Here is a 24169-nt window from a genome sequence, read left to right as displayed (position 1 = left end):
GTTCAGCTCCATATAGGAACTGCGATGGCACCATTGCTATATATGCTTTTAACACCGGTCTGTCCGATTTTTCTCCATATACTCCATTACATTTCTTTAAACCACCAACAGAGGCTGATGTCCTTACTTTCAATGCCTCGAGGTGGGTAGACCAGTTCATATTTTTCTGAAACCACATGCCCAAGTACCTATATTCATCTACTATTTCCAACTTTGTGGGACCCAAGTACCAACTAAACCTTATTTTCCTTCTTCCAAATCTCATGATCTTGGTTTTGTCCATGTTTACTACAAGTTTTTTATACCCACAATATTTGTTAAAGCTGTTCAACTTTCTTTGTAGACCAATCTCTGTTTGGTCTACTATTACCAGATCATCCGCATATAAAAGGCAGGAGATATGTTTTCCATCAGTAGGGTCAAGAAGAGAGCATGTACATCCTTCTAGGACAAACTGAACACATAGCTCAGGTATTCTATAATGAGGATAGTTGCAGGGCTTTGGGTTGCAAAGGATAAGGGTGCAGTTAGAAAATGAAAACTGCACCCACTTTGAAGTGTACCTCCAAAGGCATCGCAACATTGAAGCAAAGAAATTTCACGTTCTTAAGAATACTTACTGTCACCTTTCCATTCATCCTTGCAGCTGTCTATCCATCAAATGCTTTCACACAGAAATGCAATAGCCTATCTATTCATCCACATATCCACTTATCATTCAACTTTCTATAGTCTATTCATCCTTGCTTCCACCCTTTCTTTTACTGTAACAAGCATTATTTCACACATTCACCCATTCAAGTTTTGACCGATACTTTCACACATCTATCCACCTAATACCAGCACGTACTTTCACTCGTCCATGCTCCCTTCCTTCTAGACAGCCATTTTTCTAGCTTTCACCATTCCATCTTTCCCTCATCTAGCCAACCATCCATAATTTTACCCATCCATTCAACTTCCCATCCACTGTTTTAGCCATCCAAATGTTAACCAAATGTCCATCCGTTCTTTCACTCATCCATCATCCTTTTATCTATTGATCTGTTCACTCATCGGTCCTTTAGCCCTTCCATCTGTCCATCCATGCATCCATACATCATTTCATACTTCCAAACATACACCCATCCATTCCCCATCCAGCCAATATTCCAATGACTCTTCTACCCACTCTTCTATAACCTGTCCCTTCTATGAACGCTTCCATCTTTCCATTCAACCTTCCATCATCCACCCATGCATACGTACATACATCTATCCAATCATCCACCCAGCCAATATTTCTTCCATCTATCCACCCATCCATCAATCCCCTTTACAGGGGCCTTAGGAGCCACTCATTCCTTACCATTGGTTTGCATCATTAGCAACCTCATATGCTTGTTTTTATTACTTTCTTGTGTCCTTTCACTGAGCATTTTTTCAGGTGATACTTTTTTAGTTTTGTTTAAGCACTCTACAAGAGTTTTTATGCTGTCTCCCTCGTGTACTTCTACCACTTTTGTGTTCCTTCCCCAGTCAACCGACCCTCCATTTTCTGTCTGCTGGCCCATCGCCTCTCCACCTCCACCTCAACCTCCATTACCAGTCTGCTTTCCCCCAGGCCCTCCCGACTACCCTCTGTAGTCAATTTATTTGCTCCCAGCCCCTCTCGACCAACATGTGAACTTACGCCAGAGCTGCCGACTTTGGAGCTGGGGAACATGGTTCGAGCCTCAACGTCGGCTCAGCACCCTGTGATTCTGGGCATATCACGTAATCTCCCGGTGCCCACCATAAAATGAATGTGTCATTGTGTACTGTAACTGGTGCTCATGTACAGCACTCCAATACCTTTGGGGCGGGTTCCCACTATATAAATCTGCAAAAAAAAACAACCATGTATTGCCATCTGCTTTTCCTAAAAAACCTTACCCCCATCCTCCATTGCGTGTATGCTCCCACACCCTCGTCTTTGCCTCCTGCTCTGCACGTTGCCTCTCATCCTTTCCTCCTCTGTATTGCCTCCCATGCCCCTTCTCTCCTGTTGCCTCTTGCCCTCCTTTCGTGCTGCCTGAAACCCTTCCTTCCCTCCATGTTTATCTCCGTCAGGGGACCCTATTATAGTGCACCATACCTCAGGGGGACCAATTAAAAAAAAACGCTTTCACACAACAAATGCTGGCCACCTCATGGCGCTTTTTAGGTTTCGCCTGCACAGCGTTTTAGCTGTGCTTGAGAAATCTATTGTTTTTATAAAAACTTAAAAAGAACTTACATCCTGCCTCTTCTCTTTCTTGGCTTCTCAATGGTTCCTGTGATCGCCACTTACTTATCTTCCATGTCTATTGGTTGTAGCATATTTTCCTGTATTTACCAATGCTTGTTCCTCATCTACATCTCTTATCAGTTTCCCACCGCCAAAATACTGTTAACATCCACTTTGGTGGAACTATATTTTCATAAAGTGTTGCATTTTACTATTGCAGCATACTTATATAACAATTTTTCACCCAGAGAGATTAAGTCATTTGCATATTGCGCAGCGCTGCTGGTATCCCCAGTACTCTAGTCAGCAGCTCTGGCCACTGCACCACATTCTTTCGATTCCCGTGTTATCTTTTCGGGAGTTCTTTCCTGCTCCCGGACTATGATTGATGAAAACAGCTCTTTATTAATTATAGGCGAAACCGATGCATTACCAATGCTTGTTTGTACTACTTTAGTCACAGCAGACGTGCAGCTGCACAACATGACTACAAAATATTAACAATGCCAAGAGCTCTCGTAGGTGAGACTATTAAACTGATTATGAATAGTAACTGTCATAATCTAGGAATTATTGCAGATTAGAACATACCCCAATGGGTAATCATGTGCACTATTTTAGAAAAGCACATGAACCTATGAGCTCTGAAAATCAAGTAAATCTCATTAGTTTAGTATTATTCTAAATCTACGCATTATTACTGTGTTTATTTTAATGTTACTTCAAAATATTTGTCCTTTATCCATTTCAGCTCACAATGAAAATGGTGAAAATCACATTGAAAAGCCTACAGAAGAAAAGAAAGGTAAAGTGGTCCATTAGTTTCATAGAGGATCCTACTAAATGGGATACATACGGGGCACCCTTATAAAAAACCAAAAAAACGGATTGTGGCCCTAATCAAACAAACACGTCTCAAGAGTGACGCCTTAGTGGAAACAATTAGCAGGCAGCTCTTAAGTGTGACCCTCAAGGGTCCTATGGCATCTGCTTTCCATGGTAGACCATCAATGATTTGCTGGTACTTACATTCTAGCAAGTCAGTGGGTAAATTCTAAAGGGCAAGGTAGGAAGCACAGTCTGGGGCCTCCGAATATGGCCCACAAAATGGAATTTGATTAAAGTTATAGTCAAATAAATCTCCTTATAGGGATAGTGCCGAAGTTGAAAGTGTTTATTGACTCAGCAGATGTTAGTAGTCTGTGAACCACAGAGTCAACTGACACTGCTTCTCCTCAAATCAAGACAAGTTCACGTGTTAGCCTTTTTGTTTGTATACATTTCCTGACCATTGGGTGGATCGAAGTTTGCAGCTGGTACTGTGCATCAAAACAATACATTCAATAAATGTTAAGTAGATTAGGCTCCGCAAGAAAGATAGAGAATATTTAAGTTTCAAATCATGAAAGTTTGTTAGTTATCAGAAGGCACAAGCAGACAGCATTAATAAATCAGGATATGAATGCATCAAATCTTATGAAGTTCAAATCAAGTCAAAGTCTTATAAATGAGAGGATGATGCCTTTTTATCCATGCAAGTCGGTGTTTTCTAGATTGTTTCACATTGCTGTGTATTTGATGTTTTTTAAGAATATACGTTATATATGTATGTGTTCTGCTTGTATGGTTTGTTTCACAAATCGAATAAAGCTTTGAACTGAACTGAACTGAGAGGATGAGCCAGTATTGGGTCTCCTCTAAGGAAAGGACAAAGGAAAGTCAGTTCTCTCACTCTAAGAGAGTACTCTATATCTCCTACTCTGCCCTGTGCGGCATCGAGAAACAACTGCCCTATGATCTAATATGCTCTAACTTAAATCACACAAGTCTAACAGTTTACACACCTACATGCAGTTCTCATGAGACGGGTGTTAGGCGCTCAGGGCTCCTAACAATACAAGCTTCTGTCTGTAGTGGAGAAGTGTGGCTCAGGGGTTAGAGGCAGCAGACCTGGAAGCTGAGATCGGTCCTGGACCAGGGTTCAATTCCCCGCCTCGGCGGGACTTGGGCTAAAAATTCCATGGACTCGATAATTCTCGCCCCGGTGCCTCCTTGACTCACGGGTTCACACTCTGCGACTCTGGGCAATAGCTTGCTTAATCTCCACAACGGCCCTTCGCGGCGGGATGCCTGACTTTCACCTTGTGGATACCCTGCTATCTCACAGGGGAATATCAGGACGGGTTCCCTAAGCAAGTGCCGGGAAACCCACTGCGGGTAGCTGTGCGCTATATAAGCTCAACTACATTTACATTTACATATCCTTCAAAATGACACCAGCTGCAACAAGATGAGATACAGGGATCAGCCTGTACTCTGAAGGTGTCTTTGTGAATACACTACTCTTTAAAACGTTCCATGATTAACACAAAGAATAGAAAACATTGCTTCACAAAGAAAAAAAAGGTAAAACAACTTTGATAATTAGAACTCCATCTTCACCTAGAAATAAAATGGTCGTGTGTCACAAAGCAAGATGGCAAACAGCGGTAGCCATTTTAAAATGCAGGCCCAAGTTAGCTTTAGTCAGTCTAAACGTGAATTGACAGAAATGTCTCTACAAATGACACTAGCAGGTCTATGCAATAATGTTGTATTCATGTAAAACATTTAATATACAAAACACGTCAGTGTCAGAAACATGCACTTCCTGTGGTCAATATTAGACTGAGCAACAAAATATGGAGGAAGCTAGTTACAGTTACACTAATACGAGTAAGTGTAGCTGAGTGGTGGAATAGGCAAAAAAGTTGCGAATCGCAAGAGTGACATTTTAACTCAACGCACACAAATTTCAGTTGGTAGCGACATACCTCATTTCTCACAAAGAATGCAAACAGGTGCACAGTAGACCTCTTAAGAAGAGGACAATGACCTATGCTAGTACCAAAAATGTAAACGGTTTTTGGATGAGCAAGGTACTTTATTGTTTTCACACCTCAGCCACAGCTCAACGTGCTGCAATTCCAGAAACATGCACTTCCTGTGGGCAATGTTAGCCTGGCCATGAAAACATGGGGGAAGCAAGTTACCGTTACACTAATACGGGTAAGTGTACCTGAGTGGTGTAAAAGGTGTCAAACAGAATGAATTGATGAATCAAAATGCTTGTGTTAGCTTTAGAGTACTCTGGAAAGACTGAGAGACATATGGCACAAATATCCACTTGGAGTTGTGGTGACGTTTAGTGGTGAATGAAAAACTTCCTAGCTATTGTTATGGAAAGTTTCAATTCTATTAAGGACACGGAGGCGAGGATTATGCTTTACCTCCTTTGCTTTTTTTATTAACAGCAGTCATTTCACAACATACAAAAACTACCATTCCCATGAATCTCTGGGAATGAAACAAAAGTTCAGCAACCAATAGGCAATAGAGTCAATGCAGCGACCAATCAGGAACCAAGAGTCTCTAATATAGTCCTTCACTTAGGTCCCCACATCCTTTCTCGCTGCACGAGTCATGCCAATGCTCTGGGATCATACCTCTTGTTTACCTGACTCCGTCCCTAGGAAAAAGAGAGCAGTTACCCAGAGGCCTCAGCCAAAATAAAGCTTGCATGATAAAGAAAAAAATCATGAAGCAACCATCAAATCACATTGGCAGTCATGTAAAATACATCTGATTGCGCATAACTCTATACTTAAGTCACAGGGAGGGTAAGCCTTATCATAATCCACTAGGCAGGATAATCCTATCCTCCGTGTCCTTAATAGAATTGAAACTTTCCGTTACAATAGCTAGGAAATGTTTCTTTCTATGCCAGGACCGGAAGAGTTTCAAACAATGCCAGCCTCCTGCATCACCCACCTCACTCAACACGCTATGGTGGGAGATGAGATCGCCCTTTGCAGCTTTCGAAGGGCAATCAGAAGCTGATGTTCCCCAGGCGGATGAAATTCCACAGACATTTCTTCATATGCCTTGAGGCATTGCACAACACTCAATTTAGGGGAATCAGAAAAGGCCGGTAGGAGATAACCTTGGTTTTACATTTTGTCAGTCAACTAACTGTAAAAGACACCCCTGAAGGGGATAATGTCCAAGGTCCGTATATCTGACACCAGTCTATAAGAGACCAGACATAAAATCTTAGCTAGCTTTGCTAAAAGCTCCTTTCTTGAAAAGAATCTGTTGGGTTGTGAGGGCAAAAACAGGCTAAGCGCTTGATTGACGTCCCAAAAGTGCAGAATATTGTGGTTCTGAAGGAAGTGACAGTCTGATATCCTGAAGGAGTTGACATACAAAAGGATGTTCTCCCACTGGGGAGTCCTCCACTGGGATGTGTCGTGCTGATATGGCAGAACGGAAGGTGTTGATAGAATGATAGAATGATATGCCGGCCTTCCATCGTCAGACTAACAAAACAATTGAGTACTTGTACCACATCTGCGACCATGGGATCAAAACCCCGTCGCAAACACCAACAGGTCCATCTCGCCTAAGCTAATCTGTAGCGCTTCACTGTATAGTCAGTTCAGGTTTGGACAGGAGTTCCTCAGTTTTTCCCAAAAGGCCAGGGATGGACTATCAGAGACAGAGATTGTTCCACGACCATCTGATGTGGTATCTGATCTGGGTTGAGAAGTAGAGACGAAAACAGGGTGAGATGAATTGGAAAATCCCAGAAAAGTTCCCAAAGAACCAGAAACCACACTTGACATTTCCAAATGTGTGTTATCATCACCACTTCAGCCCACTGCCATTTGATCTGGGCTGAGGCCCGAGCGATCATCGTGAATGGCGGAAATGCGTAACCTTTCTCTTGACTTCAATCCTGGAGAAACGTGTCCATTGGTACTGCCTGTGGGTCTGGCCTCCATTTGAAATACTGGGCTGTCGCTGATCCACCCTGGACACAAACAAGTCCACGGAGAATGGACCCCATTTGTTATGGATTGTGGCAAAGACCTCTGGATGGAGTTTCCAGTGACTGGAATCCTGAAAATGGCATGCGTGTCAGTCCCGTCCCAGGTTCTCCAGACTGGGGAAATATTTGTCTGTGAGCAAAATCTGATGATCCAGGCAGTATTGCCAGAAACTGGTCGCTAGATCAAAGGGGTCTTAGAGCGGGTGCCCCCTACGTGTTATAGGACCACCAGTACACTGTCCATTTTCAGGAGTACACACAATTGAATTCAGTCTTCAGTACAACACCAGACCGCAAGAGACACTGAGAGTTCCAATCAGGTGATATGCAATCTCTGTTCTGTTCTTGAGGAGACCACAACCCTCCTGTGAAAAAAATCTCCACACCTTGTTCCCCATCCTGATCTGCTGGGGTCTGATTCTATGACCAGATCTGGGGCTGAACCGAAGACTTGCTCTTCTATTCCATGTGTCCATTTGGGAAAGCCACCTGCTTATCTTCTCTCGTGACTCTTCGGAAACGGTGACCATGTGGGAGTAAATGAAGCCTTTGCATACGTGGGCAGACTTCAGGTGCTGCAAGGGTCGACAATGTAGGGGGGACATAAAAATCGCCTGAATCGAGGATGAGACAAGACCCAACAGGCTGGCAATTTGGCGCAGTGGAACTTGCCGCCTGGCCTGCTTCCTCCTTAACTTGTGATGGATCTTCGTCCCCATCCAATATGGAAGACTCATTGTGGCTTTGGTCGAATCTGTCATGAAACCCAGAAAAGTTCTCTTCTGAAAGGGAACCAACGGAGACTTCTTCTCGTTTATGACAAAACCGAGGCTCTGTAGAAGGGTAACTGCCATCTGTAGCTGGATCGACAGCTGCTATGGACACTGAGTCAAAAGGAGCATGTTGTCTAAAGAGATGATAAAGCACACACCCCAGTGCCCGAAGGTACGCAACAGCCGTTTGGAGAACCCTTGTGAAGCACCAGGGCGCGAAGGAGAAACCGAAGGGCAGAGTGGAAAACTCGTACCTTGACTGGTGCCAGATGAAATGGAGAAACCACCTGCTGGGTGGAAATATTGGAATTGACAAGTATGCAACTTTTAGGTCCAGTCAGGCCATCCACTCTAACAGACTCAGGACATCTCGCAGGAGGTAAATACCCTCTATTGTGTAATGAATTTGAGCGAATTGATGACTGGGTGCTGTCCCTGTCCGCTTTGTCGACCAGAAAAAGGTTGCTGATGAAACTGTGGGGATAAGGAAGTGAGGGACAAATAGCTCCCCTATCCAGGAGAGAAGTGACCTCCACATCTACCACCGTGGCATCTTGTGTGGAGAATGGACTGGGTCTTGGATGGGAATCCTGCTGAGGGGAAACATAGTACTCGATCTGAAAACCTTGAATCATTTGCCAAACCCAAGCGTCTGTTGTGATGGACCTCCAGATGTGGGAAAAATTCACGAGATCGCCCCCTACCCTTAGAAGGGAGAACCCCTTCCCAAGAAGTGAATCCCTTGATGCCTGTGCTATGGAAACAATGTTCTCTGGTTGGGTAGATATTGGCGTAGCGGGATTTATCCTGATAGAAGCCTCGCCTGGAACCATGCCCTCGTGGAGGGTAATGGGAGGTTGCACTGCTGGATGAGTGGCCCCTACCTCTGCCAACCCCATGGAAAACATAGGGGTGGAACGCTCTTTTAACGGACGATTGGGCCTCGTCCAAAGACATGAATGTGTTGATGAACTTGCCCAATTCCTTAATAAAGGGCTCTCAAAAGATTTCCCCCTAGGCTATCGCTCCTGCCCTTGAGACCCCCTAGGTCCCCAAGTTTCAGGTCCACCTTTATTAAGAAGGAGCGTTGATGCTCTATGGACACTGCACAGTTTGCGTTACCTAGAAAAATTATAGTGCGATGCGCCCATACAGGGAGCACCTGTGGGAAAATTAGGGAGCCTGAAGACTGGGCAATGGGCCAATGGCATCCAATACCTTTTCTTGGCATGCCCTCCAGGACGTATCTATACCCTTTTTTGGATCTTTCATAAACTTGACCATTATAGGGCTAATTCGGTTAATACAGCCACCTTCCCATCCAGGGTATGATGCCGGCATTCCGCCCAAAGAAGGCTATGGGGCCTTCTTCCGGCTTGTGAACAAGGCCCACCGCATAATTCCCTACCTTCTCGGACGGCACCCACTCTGCGGACCAAGAGTGGATAATATCATCGGGTCAAACATATCAGACCCCACGTCCAGTCTTGAGGGTTCAATGTGGGTCGGTGGAGAGGAGGGAAGCCAAGGCCTAGAAAGACAGGCATCATCATCCTTGCCATTGTGGAAGTCATCTGGGTCAAGGGACACTGGTTGTGGAGAATCAGAGACCAACCCAGTCGGATCCCAGGATGGGAGGGAGGGGGGTTCTTGCTCCTGAAAGGCATGCTTAATGCCTTTAGCAAACTAAAACAGACCACCAGGGGCGACACAAGTATAGCGCACAATATAGACCCTGAGTAGTAGGGCATCAGAATCAACATATAGGGCCAAAATTAAGGGCTACAGATCCCGACCTTGGCATATCTCTCCAGGGAATTTGGCTCCTGAGGCTGGCAGCGCACAACTGCAATCCTGCTATGTAGGGAATTGAAAGTTGCGTGTCACAGCCCAAAACGCATTGTCATTGCCACCTAATGGGCGGAGGACCACACCGCGGACTGAGTTACACCAAGCTGCTGGTTGCGAAGCAGCGCAAGAGCGTTCCCGCAGCCGGATTGTCACAATAATAAGCAATACCAATCAAATTAGCACACATAATACAGGAATAATGACAATATCACATTTAACAAGGAGAAAAAGGGGGTATGAACTTATCTCGGCTGCGAGCAGCGAAGAAAGAGGATGTGGGGACATAAGCAAAGGACTATATTAGAGGCTGTTGGTTCCTGAATGGTCGCTGCATGGACTCTATTGCCTTTTGGTTGCTGAACTTTTGTTTCATTCCCAGAGGTTCATGGGAATGGTAGTTTTTTTTATATGTTATGAATACAAAGGAAGTAAAGCATAATCCTTGCCTCCGAACCTGAAACAGAATTTGTTTCACTTTGGTCTTAGTCTTTCAGATAAAATAGTTCCTGCGGAATTCGGGACAGAGTATATTAGGGTTTAAGATGAAAGCAATGGCCTCACTGGCCATAGTGCCACCTATAGGCATCATATATATACAACAACTTAAATTAATAAAGGTTGATCCTCTGTCACCTAAGCTGATGTGACATCGAATATTTGTTTCTCAAAGTGTTATTACATTTACAAGCTTCCTTGTTTGCCTTCTTGAGTCAAGTACAGGCCATCGCTAAATGGAAAATACTCAGTGTATGCTGTGAAACTAGAAAGTGTCTGTTTGTCATATCTGTCCCACCTCACATAAATCAGTTGCTGATGAGGTATCCAGGATATGTAAACCCCTAGCGCAAAGAAACACCAAACCCCTTCCTAATTTGCCCTAGGTCACCATGTACAAACACACCCTTTCTCAGTAACAGCAGTCCCATTCTTTTGTAGTACCCGATGAAACAAGCAATGATGTGGAATACGTTGAAGTGATGCAAGACACACCTGATTCTCACAAAGGTAAGCGAAAGCCTTTTACACTGGTACAAAAGAGGTGTCTTCATTTCATATGTATGCATAGTTATATAGCTCGAACCTAGCTGAGGAGCCAAAACAGCTGGTAAAAAAGCATAATTGGGAAGTGGAACGAATATAGAGGTACCATATGTGAGCCACCCGTATAGCCGGCACAGCCGCCCCTGGAGGATCTAATACCCTAATGTTCTATTGGGAACTATAATGTATACTTAGGAGGATACTCTGGAACTGTGTGCAATGTGTCACTAACTACCATGCCTTGTGCTTAATATCAAATGTAAACAGTGACGGTGTTTTGATTGACAATAAAAATTTTTTTTTAAAAAAAATCATCATTTAGAAAAGTGGATCCAAATTGCCTAGGAGACTTTGACTAGATGTGAAGGGTGAAGCAGGGTTTGCCATAACTTGAAGAGATTTAGGGACGGTCTGGCTGATGGAGCTGTCTGTAGTCGAGAAGGGTACGAGGAGAAGAAGATTGGGAAGCGTAAGATTTGATGGTGGTATTCCGTAAAACTCCTGGTTGTTGTTCTATCTCCGATAGTATGTGGTGAGGTAGCAGAGAAAGTATATCGAACACACTTTCCTTTCCAGCTCATATACTTTAGAGCGGTATCACTGGCAGGAAACCACTTTTGGGTGGTTTCCCAGTAAAGGGCCAGGACGTGAGCTCGAAGATAACTGCCGCCTGCGCTAGAAAGAAAACATTACAGAGGATGTTTCAGACCAAACAAACGACACTACTGGGCCCTGTTGGAGGGTGCATAGGAAAACCCATGCCTTCTGCTCGAATCCGTGACAAAGCCAATTCGTCTGGTTCTTTTAGAAGTAGAAGGTAGTTGTGCGGATGGGCGATTGCATGGATATAGCATGTAGCTGGCGAGGGCAGTATATGGGGCAATGGCAGAATATTAGTAAGAGTAGTGAGGGGCTCAGTAGTGCATGTGAGCAGTGAGAGGGAAGGAGAAATGTGTAGGAGAGGAGCAGTGTGGAAGTCACATGAGGGTCCACAGTTCAAGCCTGTGTATGCTCTTAAGGTAGTGAGCAAGCAGTGTGAAGCTACCATGCGCTGTTTTAGAACCCATAAACTATCTGGACATGCAGAGTTGTGAATGAATGAGAGATTTGTCTCCCCTTCGGACAAGCCTAAAGAGCAGAATTGAGAGAAGTGAGGCAGATGCAAAAGCAGAGCGCAGCACTCTGGAAGGAAGATATTGGATGAACCTCTTGACCAAGTAGCCAGGGCTAGAGAGATACATTGCCCCGTGGACCAAAGCTAAGGCTTTGAATAAGATCTGTTTCTTGGCGGGCAGCCAATGCAGAGCTTTTCAGTGCCGATGAAGTCGAGGAATGCATAGGTAGATGCAGAAGAAGCTTCACAGCCACATTTTGAACTATCTGCAGATGATTCGCCAAAGCTTCAGCTGCTCCTACATAAAGAGTGTTCGCGTAATCCAAACACGAGGTGATCAAAGCATGGATCACCACTCTTCTCACCTTGGGAGGCAGGAAGGGGAGGAATATCTCAAGAGTCCAGAGCAACGTAAAACATTGATCCACCACAGCAGAGTTCTGCGGCCTCATGGAAAGAGTAGTGTTCAATTTCACCCCTAGGTTTTTTACCACCAGAGATGAAGGAGGTGGGGCTGGCACCACATAGGGCCATAGATATTCCCACCAGTTGGAATCATAAGAATATTTTCCACCTGTTCTGCGTTGCATTGAAGCTGGCTACTCTGCATCTTTGACTAAGGCGCTTGAATTACCCAAGTGCATGGTGAAGGTAGTGGTCCATTATGTAAAGTTGTGGTACCAATGGTTTAGAGCCATACAGGTAGAGGAGCAGTAGAGTGGGATGGGGCTTGGTTTGCATGCTTTGCTTCTTTATCCACACAAGTATACCTGGATTTAACTTGCAGTGCTCCTGGATGTTGTGTAGCAGGTGCTGGGACTTTATAGTACATGAATTTCTTGTTTACGGTGTGTAGAGGACGAGCCCCGGCCAGTACCAGTGTCCATACTCATCTTGTCTGTTCCTAAGATGAGCCTCTGGTTGTGCCCTTTCCCAGATTCTCTCTACTGTAGGGTTGAGCTCAGTCTTTCCCCTGGCTTGTGTGCCCTTCCTGGGCTGAATCCCTCCATCTGTCCTCGATGTCAGTCCCAGTTTACGAGTATATGCTTGGGCTATTCCATATGGTGGCTCCAATGAATCTCAGTTCCTCTCCTCCTGAGGCTCTCATCCTAATTTCAGTCTTTTCCTGATGCGTCTGCCCAGCCAGGAAAGCATATGCTCAGGCAGGTTTATCATTCTTTCACGCAGCTTACGCAGCAAGCCACTTTGTTGTGCTGCATTAAAGGGAAGCAGGAATGCACCGTATTTACCATTATACGGCGCATTACTGCCCTTTCCTGGTGCTGGAGCACTTTGCAGGAAGGGACACCTTCCTCTGAGCCTCCTGTTTTCTACATCTGCTTTTGAGATCCTTAGCTATCCCGTGCCTGGTATGCCCCTGAAGCTTTCTTGTCTTAAAGAAATGGAAGGATATTCTGATAATTTATATACTCCTCGACAATTACTTGTGTCTCCTGAAACCGCCCTCTGTGTCTGTTACTCTTTTGCCTTGTCTCTAAATCTTTCTTATGCTGTATTTTCCATCAGCACCTGCGAATCATATCTACCTTGCTCAAATTCCTTGCTATAAAGCTTGCAAGTGTTTGATAAGCAAACAATAAGGTGAATGTAAAAAATGTTTTATCCTTTTTTCAAAACATTCAAGGTCAGGTGAGCGGAATTAACTGATCCGGGTCTCCTAAATTTTCTAGCTCCTGTGATGAAAGGGACTGACACAGTTTACAGTGAAATCCGGCAGGCTCAGCAAGGTGAGTAAAAGGTTACTAAATTCATTGAAGATGAAAGATGTACAAGACAAATATTTTGTAAGTTAAAAATACAAAAACTTAAAAAAATTGAGAAACTATTTAGAATATTTTTCAAAAAGATAGTTTGATAATTTCTAATTGCTATACTATAGATTTTAATGAATCAGTCACTGTGGGATTGTGCAATGAGTTGATAAACTTGTTGAGTTATTACTTACACTGCACTTTCAGGTCGAGATCGTTTATTTATTTTGTAATGTGACAAAATGCCCATTGATCGAGTATCTATATTTTTTACAAGCAACTGGATGAAAGTCTTGGTGTCGTTCTCCTCCACCACACTTCAGCATGGTGCGCCTCAGGGGGGCGATTCTTGGTACCCTTCTTTTTATACACAATACCCCTCTAATATTTATCATCTCCTCTTCTTTTTTTCACACACATTGTTACATAGATGACACTCACATGTATTTTTATTTTTCAGCAATTACGGATGCTATGTATCCCAGACTTTCTGCTGATATCTTCCTACTTATACCAAACTTCCTACAAACATTCGTTTCCAACTGCATCTATATTTTTCTGTTCCTTTTTTTATGTCTAGTCTTTCTACTGTCCTTATACTCCCTATATCATTGTCCATATAATTTAGGAATCACCTTTCACTTATCCTTAACTTTTGAAAACCACATTCCCTGGTAGACCAAGTAGACCGTTTTCGATAGTACAGCATCAAGAAGATCTCAACTTCTCTTACCTTCTTGGCTACTAATTATTTTACTCACTCTCTGGTACTATCTCATCTGGATTATTGTTTCTTTATATGTTGGTTTTGCTTAATATGCTTTAGTTCGAATCCTTTCTCAATCCATTATTCTTCTGTTTGCATTTTTTGCAACTAGCAATTCTGCTTATAGAACTACTTATTGTGTACCTCTTCCAAATTCGTTATCAATGGATGATTTCAAATCTAGTCATAGTTTTGCCAACTTATATCTTTCTAATGTGTTCTATATTCTGTAAATCAAGATCTCCTGAGGTAACGCGCCCTCCCTGTACTTCCTCCCATTTTATGTTCCTATCATATTAGACCAAACTATGGAATCAGCTACAGCTACCGCCACCTATGCGAATGTCTCTTTCTATTCTCAAAACATTGAGAAAAAGATTTATCCACTGCGTTTAGCATTTCTCCAACACCTGTGAGCATTGTAAATGTTGTTTTGTGTGTTTCTTGTGTGTTAGATAATTGCGACCACATCTAATGCATTTTTCTTGGCCCCAGTTAGAGTGAGGAAAACAGACAGGTGGTGTCCCATGAATCTATCCCAAACTTACAATGAAAGAACCCAGTTTAGGGATGCACACTACCCACCAAAGACACGATATTTTTGTGGCTTTTCCTCACCCTGTCTCCGGCGAGAACACATGCGATAAATATGGACGAGCATTTTAAAGGCTTTAATTTAAAGCCAGGTTGGCACAGAATACATGCAAAATGATAAGATAGTAGTGGCGAGCAAGAATGAACAGAAAGTGAACAGTATAAAAAAGGAACATTTTATTCTGTGTTATTCTCAATTCTACACAGTCTTTGCTAAGCAAAGCTAGCACTTAGAAGTCTGCCATCGAGAGGCATGCAGAACACTGTATACCTGTTCAGTGAGGACAGGCAGCCTGAAGCCGTCAAGGCAAGGCTCTGTCTGTGAGAGCGCTGCATATTGTTAGCCAGTGTCCTCTGGACAATGCAGAAGTCTCTCTGACAGAGTCAGAGATGCTGTACTTTCACCTTTACACATGCTTTCCTGAGGAGGTGAACTTGTGATTTGCGACGTAGTGTGAGAACAATCTTTTGGGAATTCGTACCTGTAATCATTCATATGGGAACTATTAGGCTTAACATAAAACACTACGGGCCGATTACGATGGCAGGCGGAATTGCTTCACCCGACACTGTCTCTTAAAGGGGACCGACCGCCTGAATTGGATGCTACTGAACACTGTTCAGTCGCATTCTGACATTTCTCTATGGGAGCATATGTTGGCCGACGTGAGCACTCCCTCCCTAGTGCTGCGCACGATCGTTGGCCGACCCAGCCCCGCCCACCCTTTAGAACGCACGCTGCGCGGCGGAATGTTCCCCGCAGTAAACGGGTTAAATCAGCCGTAGTACATGCTCCCATAGAGAAATGGGAGGTTTTCAATGCCTTTCTAAAGGACCAAAGTGATGTGCTGTTCTTTAAGGAAATGGGGAGCTGGTTCCAGATCTTAACTGTCCCTAGCAGAAAGCTTCTGCCACCCCATTGGGCCTTCTTGCATTTAGGTATCTGCAGAAGTTTTGTATGGGCTGATCTTCGGCTTTTGGCCAGAGCATACAATTCCAGGTGCGTCCTCAGAAAGTGCGGCCCTATACCCTGTAAAGCTTTGAAGGCCAGACATTGAGATTTAAACTCAATCCTTTTTTTAATTGGGAGCCAATGGAGGGCTCTTAAACCCTAAAAATCTAAGGATGTCTAATACCAATCTGGCAGCGGTGTTCTGCAGACGCTGCAAATTTAGTAGATGCTGGGATTGAATTTCCAGGTATAGTGCATTCCCATAGTCCAATCTTGAAAGGGCCAATGCTGTGACCAGAGTTTTAATTGCATCGGGAGGGATGAATGGGTGTATTTTTTCTAATCATTTTTAGAATAGCCAGATAATGGAGGAGAGTTTATTAATCTGATTACTAAATGTTAATTTGTCATCGAAGATGACTCCAAGGTTTTTAACGTTGGACACTGGGGTAAGACGATCTCCCAGGTTGGCAGGCCACCACCTGGCGACCAAAAGGTTGTGTCGGCACCCAGCAGCAAGACCTCGGTCTTTCCACCGTTCAATTTCAAACAGTTAGACTGTATTCATTGGTTGACTTGTGACATACAGCTCTTAAATCAGTTGCCATTAATTCCTGCACCCCGAGCAGGCATCCCCATCCGGAGGCCGTGCACACAAGGGTGCCCTGCTAGGGGCCCCCAAACACGCTCGGTCAGAAAGGCCGGTGTGGCAACCCTGCTGGAAACTGTGCATCGTAATCCCAAGGGCAGAAAGATCGGTCTTTGGGATTACAGGCCCGCCTCCAAATGGCTGACGGGCCCCTTGAGCCCGTCGGAAGCCAGCCGGAATGACCGGCTGGTTTAAATTCCGACCGGCTGATTTATAATCAGCCGGTCAGAATTGAAACCAATGATGTTGATTGGAACAGGCTTTCCGGCCATCATCGTAATGAGCCCCTACATGTTATATGGTTGTAAGAGCTAAAAATATGCTATCATAACACACAAAACGTACAGAGCACATTTATATAAATCAAAGCACTGCAGCAAAACATCCGTTTTTAGGTCGAGCTGGTAAACTGCATCCGAAGGATGCAGGTGTCCAGCTGGAGACCTAATGTTGCCTGTCTCGGGGGAAGGAGGACAAGAGGGTAGTACGAGCTTTTTTCCTGGATTTGTGTGCGCGAACGCGCACGTTCCGTCCTGCGCCTCGCCGTGCACTTCCCTCTCATACTCCCAGCAAGTCAGCCTAACGCACATGCATGCACACAGACACACACACGCGCGCACATGCACTTACACTTACACAGACACGCAGGCACCCAGACAGGCAACCCCCTCCCACCCCCCCACAGTCACACACACACACGCATACACACAGACTCCAAGACACATACACACACACACGCACGCACGCTCACACACATACACAGCCCGCCGCCGCACGCGCGCGCACACACACATGCCCCCCGCCTTCGCAGCCCAGCAACAAGGCGAAGCCCCACTCACCGGCTTCCTTGGTGCAGCGGCTCTCACCGGCAGCAGGACTCTTCCTCCCTTCTTCGGCACCGGGGCGCAGTCTAGGCTCCTGCCTGCTCCGGTGCTCCAAACAATCGCGGCTCTTACGTGGGAGGCGGGGTAGGCTCCCGCCCTCCTACTTCCTGTTTCCGGTTGTCCCGCCCGGCCTGCCTGACTTCCTGGTCGCAGGCCGGCGGCGCGAGCTCTGGACGGACTGCAGCACGCGCTCTCGCGAAGATTTCCCTGCCCTCGCAGTTGTTGTAAGGTAAGAGAAAACTGCAACAAATGCTTCACTTGGCTCCCTAATGCTTCTAAGCACTGTTCTGTTTTTGTGAAATACATTGTCTGGAAGGACGTTGTCTTTTCTCACAGAATCAATCTGTGCAACCATTCAACAACAACTGGTTCAAATATACGCTATCAATGTTTCAAGCTTTATTGCAAATGTCACAAAAAGATGTTAATATTTCACTTCTGTTCTTGGATTTTCGTCACAATAAAATACACTGAACATAATTTCACAAAAGTTCTTTAGAAAAGTTTAAGCTATTGCCATTATAAATTACAATAACTTTTATTTAAGTATTAGTTATTTAAAAAAATTAAACGCCATTGTTATTTGTAATATCAATACATCTAAGTCATGTAAATACAAAACATATTGCATTACAAATGCTATAGGTATCACATTTGCGAAAGTTATAGCTATTGGCATTGTAAATGACAAAGCTATTAATTTAGCTGTTTAAAAAAAAAAACATAAATAAAAACTTTGCCATTTACAATACCAATAGCTCAAACTTTCCTAATGCGAGACCTATTGCATTGCAAATGCTTGTTTCTTTTGTCTTGACGTGCTTTTGTTGATTATGTTTGTGAAAGAGCACAGTTGTACATTTTTCTCTGTCCTGATTTTTTTTAGATGTGGTTCCGTTAAACTGAGAGTGTCATTTAATCTCTTTGTAACACAAATCCAAATTCGCTGCCACCTGCTGCATAAAGGAGTGTGGTAACCATAGACAGTTTTTTCATGAGGCAGGAGGACTGCAGGCTTTATACCGACGTTTGGTTCTGATTATTCCCTACTGCTGTCTAATATGCTGGGGTACCAGCTATTTTCATTAGATTTCCAGGGTCATAAGCTGCAACACATCAGTTTATTTGATCATTTTCCATCTTTCTATTACCTCAGTAGCTGGTGTTTTGGTCTCTTGGCAGTTTGACATCACTGTACTGTTGATGCCTTTCCCAAACACATGGGGGCCCATTATGATAACGGAAGGATCGCCACCGCCCATATGGCGGTGGCGATCCGCCCACCAAAAACCTCCACCTGCCTCTAATTTCCCCCTGCCACATTACCATGGCGGGAGGGACCCCGGCGGACGGGAAGACCGTCCGACGGTTTTCCGCCGATAGGCAATCCACCTGATTGCCTACCGGGCGGAAAAGCAGTTTATATGGTGGCGGTGTCTGGTATCAACAATAGAGCCTTACGCAGTGTAAGGTCAAATCTCGTGCACTCCGAAAGCGCGTAGACTGTTTGAAGAAGTCAGTAAACTGAAAAATATTCAGATGGTAATGCTATCTTTTTAATTCTTGATATTGTCATTAGAAATCATCATATTGCAGCATATGATAACATTTCCTCAATCTTGTTGAATATATACATCAGTGGTTATTTGTCCATAATTTCAATAAATCACATAAGTGAGCACTATCCCCTATGCATTTCGTGCAGACACCGCCATCCATATTTGTATGCAGGTTGGGGACATGCTGCCACGGAAAGGCAGGCAATTTTAGACATTGGGGGCCAGTATCAGACCCCTAGGGATTCTGGGGGTGGGAGGTGCACATGGGGGTACCGCCCGCCAAACACCTCGACTTGCCTCCAATTTCCCCCTGCCACATTACCATGGCGGGGGGGACCCCGGCGGACGGGAAGACCGTCTGCCGGTTTTCCGCCGATAGGCAATCCGCCTGATTGCCTACCGGGCGGAAAAGCAGTTAATATGGTGGCGGTGTCTGGCATCAACAATAGAGCCTTACGCAGTGTAAGGTCAAATCTCGTGCACTCCAAAAAGCGCGTAGACTGTTTGAAGAAGTCAGTAAACTGAATAATATTCAGATGGTAATGCTATCTTTTTAATTCTTGATATTGTCATTAGAAATCATCATATTCCAGCATATGATAAAATGTCCTTAATCTTGTTGAATATATGCATCAGTGGTTATTTGTCCATAATTTCAATAAATCACATAAGTGAGCACTATCCCCTATGCATTTCGTGCAGACACCGCCATCCATATTTGTATGCAGGCGGGGACATGCTGCCACGGAAAGGCAGGCAATTTTAGACATTGGGGGCCCGTATCAGACCCCCAGGGATTCTGGGGGGTGGGAGGTGCACATGGGGGGTACCTATGGTAGCCCCCTGCAGTTCCTGCGGTGCCTGCCATGTTATGCATGGAAGTGCACTTCATGCCTTCCTGGCATTATGGCAGGCGGTGCTGAGTGCACCGCCCACCACAATGTCAGGAATGCAGAATGCGCCCGCCACTGTGGCCACTGTGGAAGGGCGCATTCTAATGGCCCCCACGGAACCCCCACCCTTATGGTGGGCGGTCCCATTTCGCGATGTGCCCTATGTTATCTGTTTTGGCTATTTATTTATTTATTTGGCATATTTGAAATTACTGAAAGTGATTTGCAAAGTACACAAATAGCATAAGCTGCGTTAATATCAAATACCTCATCCGAGCCTTCACTGAAGCCTTCAGTGCTCACATCTGGATGAACAGCTCTGGAATGAGCAGAGGCAGCCATGTAACACTGCTAGCCAGGCACAGTAATGTAAAAGGAAACGGGAACCCATATTTTTTAATTGGAATGCTACATTTATTTTTTATAAAACCTTTATTTTGTATTTATTATGTCAAAGATACATAACATTCAGTGCATATCATCAAGTGCAGTTACCATTCTACGCATCTAAAATTCCAGAAAATAAAAGTCAATACAGAGTAAGCAGCAGTGCATGTGCCAAGACTGTGAGCTAACATGACTGTACATTTATCAGGTCCTCACTTGGTAACCACGACTCCTGTATTCAGTCAACACTTTGAATACATTCTTGTTACCTGGTCTGAATCAGTGCCCGAGACGCCATGTTCATTAAAATTGTTCAGTATCAGCCTCCATGCTGCCATAATCTCGGCAGCTTCTTCATCGGGACGGGAGAAGTGTGTATGTTGCTCTTCTGTGACCCCCCTTTGTAGTACATCCCTGATTCACATGTCCGCGTTCGCCACCTGGGATCCCATCCAACCTATGGCCACCCTGTGCTTTGCCAAGACCAGCACCAACCGTAGGAATTTGTATGATATCATGCATCCGTTGGGCTTCTTTACCATTCCCAGCAGGCACGCCCCAGGTGTACAGGGAATATCAATGCCTGTGGCCCCCTCTATTCTAGGCACTACCTCATGCCAAAAGCATGTACCTCTGCATGCTGCCAAGCCAAATGTAAAAAAGTGGCATTCTCTTCACAGAAACTCTGACGTTTCGCTGCCCTATTGGGGTCTATTTTATTTAGCCAGAAGGGAGTCATATAAGTGCTGTGTAAATAATTAAAGTGTAGCAACTTAAACCCGTTGTTATAGAAAACTGGCCTTACCAGGTCACATGCATGATCCCAGTCCGAATCCTTGAGCGGTGCCCCTAAGTCCATCACCCACGCCGCTCTCACCCGTTATGAACTCTTTGTCATATCTACCTTAAGGGCTTTGTAAAAGAGTGTAATGAGGTGTCTACCTTCTCCCCATTTATTCAATCCACCCAATGTCTAAGTGGACGATGGAACCTCTGAGTGGGTATGCCATATCTCCTTTGCCATGTTGTCGGGCTTTGCATAGTGGAGGAAGTGTCCCCACCCCACATTAAATGTGTCCTGCGCATCCTGGAAAGTGAGAACAATTTCCCCTGGGTATAAGTCACTTACTAAAACACAGCCACCCTCCTTCCATCTGTTCCCAGACATATCCTGCTCCATGGATCAAAAGGGCTCAAGGTCCACAAACCGTAATTCTCTGTGGAAGGGGGCCTTATGCAGTACCCTATTTACCTGTGTCTCCCATATCTGTGCCATGTGCTGTACCAAATAGGTAACTGACACTTCAGAGCAGCCCTCTCTCATCAGCAGGCATGGCAGTGAATCCTCCCTAAGCAAACCCTGCAGCAGCCTCTTTTTTCATTTTTGGTACAGCCAGACCCCTCTCCTCCATGTCTTTTTTCAGGACCGACAGGGCTATCCAGCTTCGATCTCCCACCCCTACTAGAGAATTCGGCAAACTGTTGAGGTTTTGAAACAAATTGGTCCAAGGGTGAACAGTGAGTTCTGGAATAGGTATAAACATCTTGGGAGGAAAACCATCCTAGCGATAGCCACTTGTCCAATAACCAATAGGGGTAACGTCAGCCAAAACTCAAACGACCTGGTCAGGCCCCTCAAAACTCAACCACATTTAGGTGCTGATGCGCAGCTATCATGTACGTGACTATCAGACCTAAGTACCGAAAGCTCTCCCCCTCCCGTTGGAGCCCAAGATCAGGCAACTGTTCAGATAGCACTGACGATAGTCTCCCCAGTGGGAACAAAAAGGTCCTCCTAACATTGTCTTATAGGCCAGAATTCTGATCAAAGTCCATCATATGTTGCATCAATATTGGCACACCTCTGTAGGTGACTGGACATAATTCAATGCATAATCAGGATATAATGAGTTAAATGTGGTCTCGTTCTCCCACCCGTATTCCCCAGGGTTCCAGCTCCCTGTGCAGAAGAATTGCCATAGGCTCTACCGCCAGACAAACAAGAGTGGTGGAAGGGAACAGCCATGTCAGGAGCCTCCTTCTACAGACCAGGACTCCGAGACCGTCCCCCCACCCTGGCACGGGCCGTGGGGTTAGTATACAGCAGTCGCACCCAGTCCCGAAAGATGGGCAGATGCACATCCCATGAGATGACGCCACTTGACTGTCTCAAAGGCCTTCTCCAGGTCAATTGATAAAAGTGCCATGTCCTGATCTATTCCTGTGATCTCATGCAGCACATGAGTCAACCGTCTAAGTTTGCAAGCTGTGCTGTTTGCTGGCATGAATCCACATTGGTCCTTGTGGAACCAGATGACGCTCCACTCCCTGCACACGCTTCACCAGCAGTTTACAGAGGACCTTAACATCGGAGTTGATCATGGTGAGTGGTTGGTATGAGGAGGCATCCTTCGGTTCACCCCCGGTTTTAACATTAGGCATATGATGCACTTGTACATGGGTGGGGTCAAGGTCCTAGCATTCTGTGCCTCCAAGAAAACCTTAAGGAGTTTCTCCCTGGCCGTAGCAGAGTAGGCCAGAAAATATTCAACAATTAAACCATCCCCCCAAGGGTGTTTACGTTATTCAGCTCTCGCAGAGCCAATCTTAGCTTCTCCAATGTAATGGCCTCTTCCAAATCATTCACCCTGTCAGACAGGAGATGTGGCTGGTCTTTCTCCGTCAGGAACAATATGTATTGTGTGTCAGGGAGTGATGGTATACTCCCTCGACTGCAGGTGAAGAGAGCGCCAGCTACATAGAAATCTCAAAGTGCCCATGACCTGGATAAGTGGCTCTGTCATCTGAGGTTTTGTACCCAGTTGTGGTGAGTGGTGGTCCTTATTCCTTTCCAGAATACAATTAAAGTCAACTGCCCATACTATTGGTGCCCTATACTACCATCAAGCAGTTCCTGTATTGTCCCATAGAACACATGGTGGAATGGAACACCTGGAGTAACCCAGATCACCACCCCTCTAGCATATGATGAGTAGGCAGCTGTGAAAAATTGTCCCCTCCATTTTTTCCACTAACTTCTGGACTTTATTAACCATTAGATGTACCTACTGCAAACCGGCTATCTGCACCTGGTTGTGCTGGAGTTATGAATGGACCGTGTGTCGTTTTGTTTAACCCTTCAGCCCTCTGAAGGGTTACACCCTTCAGAGGGTGTAACCCTCTGAAGGGTGATATTGGTACCATCAGCCAGAAGAGGGGTTTGACCCCAACCCAGATCCAGACCGCCCCCTGGAGGGGGAGAACAACATGTGTCCCACATGGGAGACCTTTCCTCCTACACCCGGAAACTGAATCCCCATAGGAACTAGGGACTAACAGGGACTAATGGAGGTATTAGCCAGTTTTTTCTAGTTCAGCCCCATAGGAACTAGGGGGCTGAATTAGAAACAACTGACTAATACCTCTGTTAGAAATTGGGGTCTCTAGTTGGAAGATTGTTACCCTGTCCAAGTAGGGACCCTTCTTCCTAGTCAGGGTAAGAGGGATACACTACTGAAATAATCCCTGCTCACCCCGTTAGTAGCTTGGCACGAGCAGTTAGGCTTATCTCAGAGGCAGTGTGTGAAATATTTGCATATAACCAACCGTAATACAGTGAAAACACTGCAAAAAAACACCACACCAATTTCAGAAAAATATCCAATATTTTTTCTGTGCAAAACAAGACCAAAAACAAAAAAAGAAAATCCACCATACAGTTCTTTGAACTATCAATAAGCAAAAATAGACTTAAAATACAGTTCCTTAAAGTCGATAGCTCCGTCCGGGGCTATCATCGCATCGTGAACAACAACT

At 44.8% G+C, this 24169-nt stretch overlaps 1 protein-coding gene across 1 annotated transcript in view; it reads left to right on the top strand.

Annotated features, from left to right (window-relative positions):
* The window catches only part of PECAM1 (platelet and endothelial cell adhesion molecule 1), a 588149-nt gene that overhangs the window by 374377 nt on the left and 189603 nt on the right, over positions 1 to 24169 (top strand). Inside the window, exons 12-14 of the mRNA XM_078654345.1 lie at positions 3000 to 3053; positions 10679 to 10747; positions 13589 to 13645. Coding sequence (XP_078510471.1) covers positions 3000 to 3053; positions 10679 to 10747; positions 13589 to 13645 — 180 coding nt within the window. The remainder of the gene's footprint in view (positions 1 to 2999; positions 3054 to 10678; positions 10748 to 13588; positions 13646 to 24169) is intronic.

The sequence above is a fragment of the Lissotriton helveticus genome, chromosome 7 (assembly GCF_964261635.1).
Source record: "Lissotriton helveticus chromosome 7, aLisHel1.1, whole genome shotgun sequence".
Classification (NCBI taxonomy): domain Eukaryota; kingdom Metazoa; phylum Chordata; class Amphibia; order Caudata; family Salamandridae; genus Lissotriton; species Lissotriton helveticus.
This window is presented reverse-complemented; position numbering and strand designations above follow the sequence as displayed.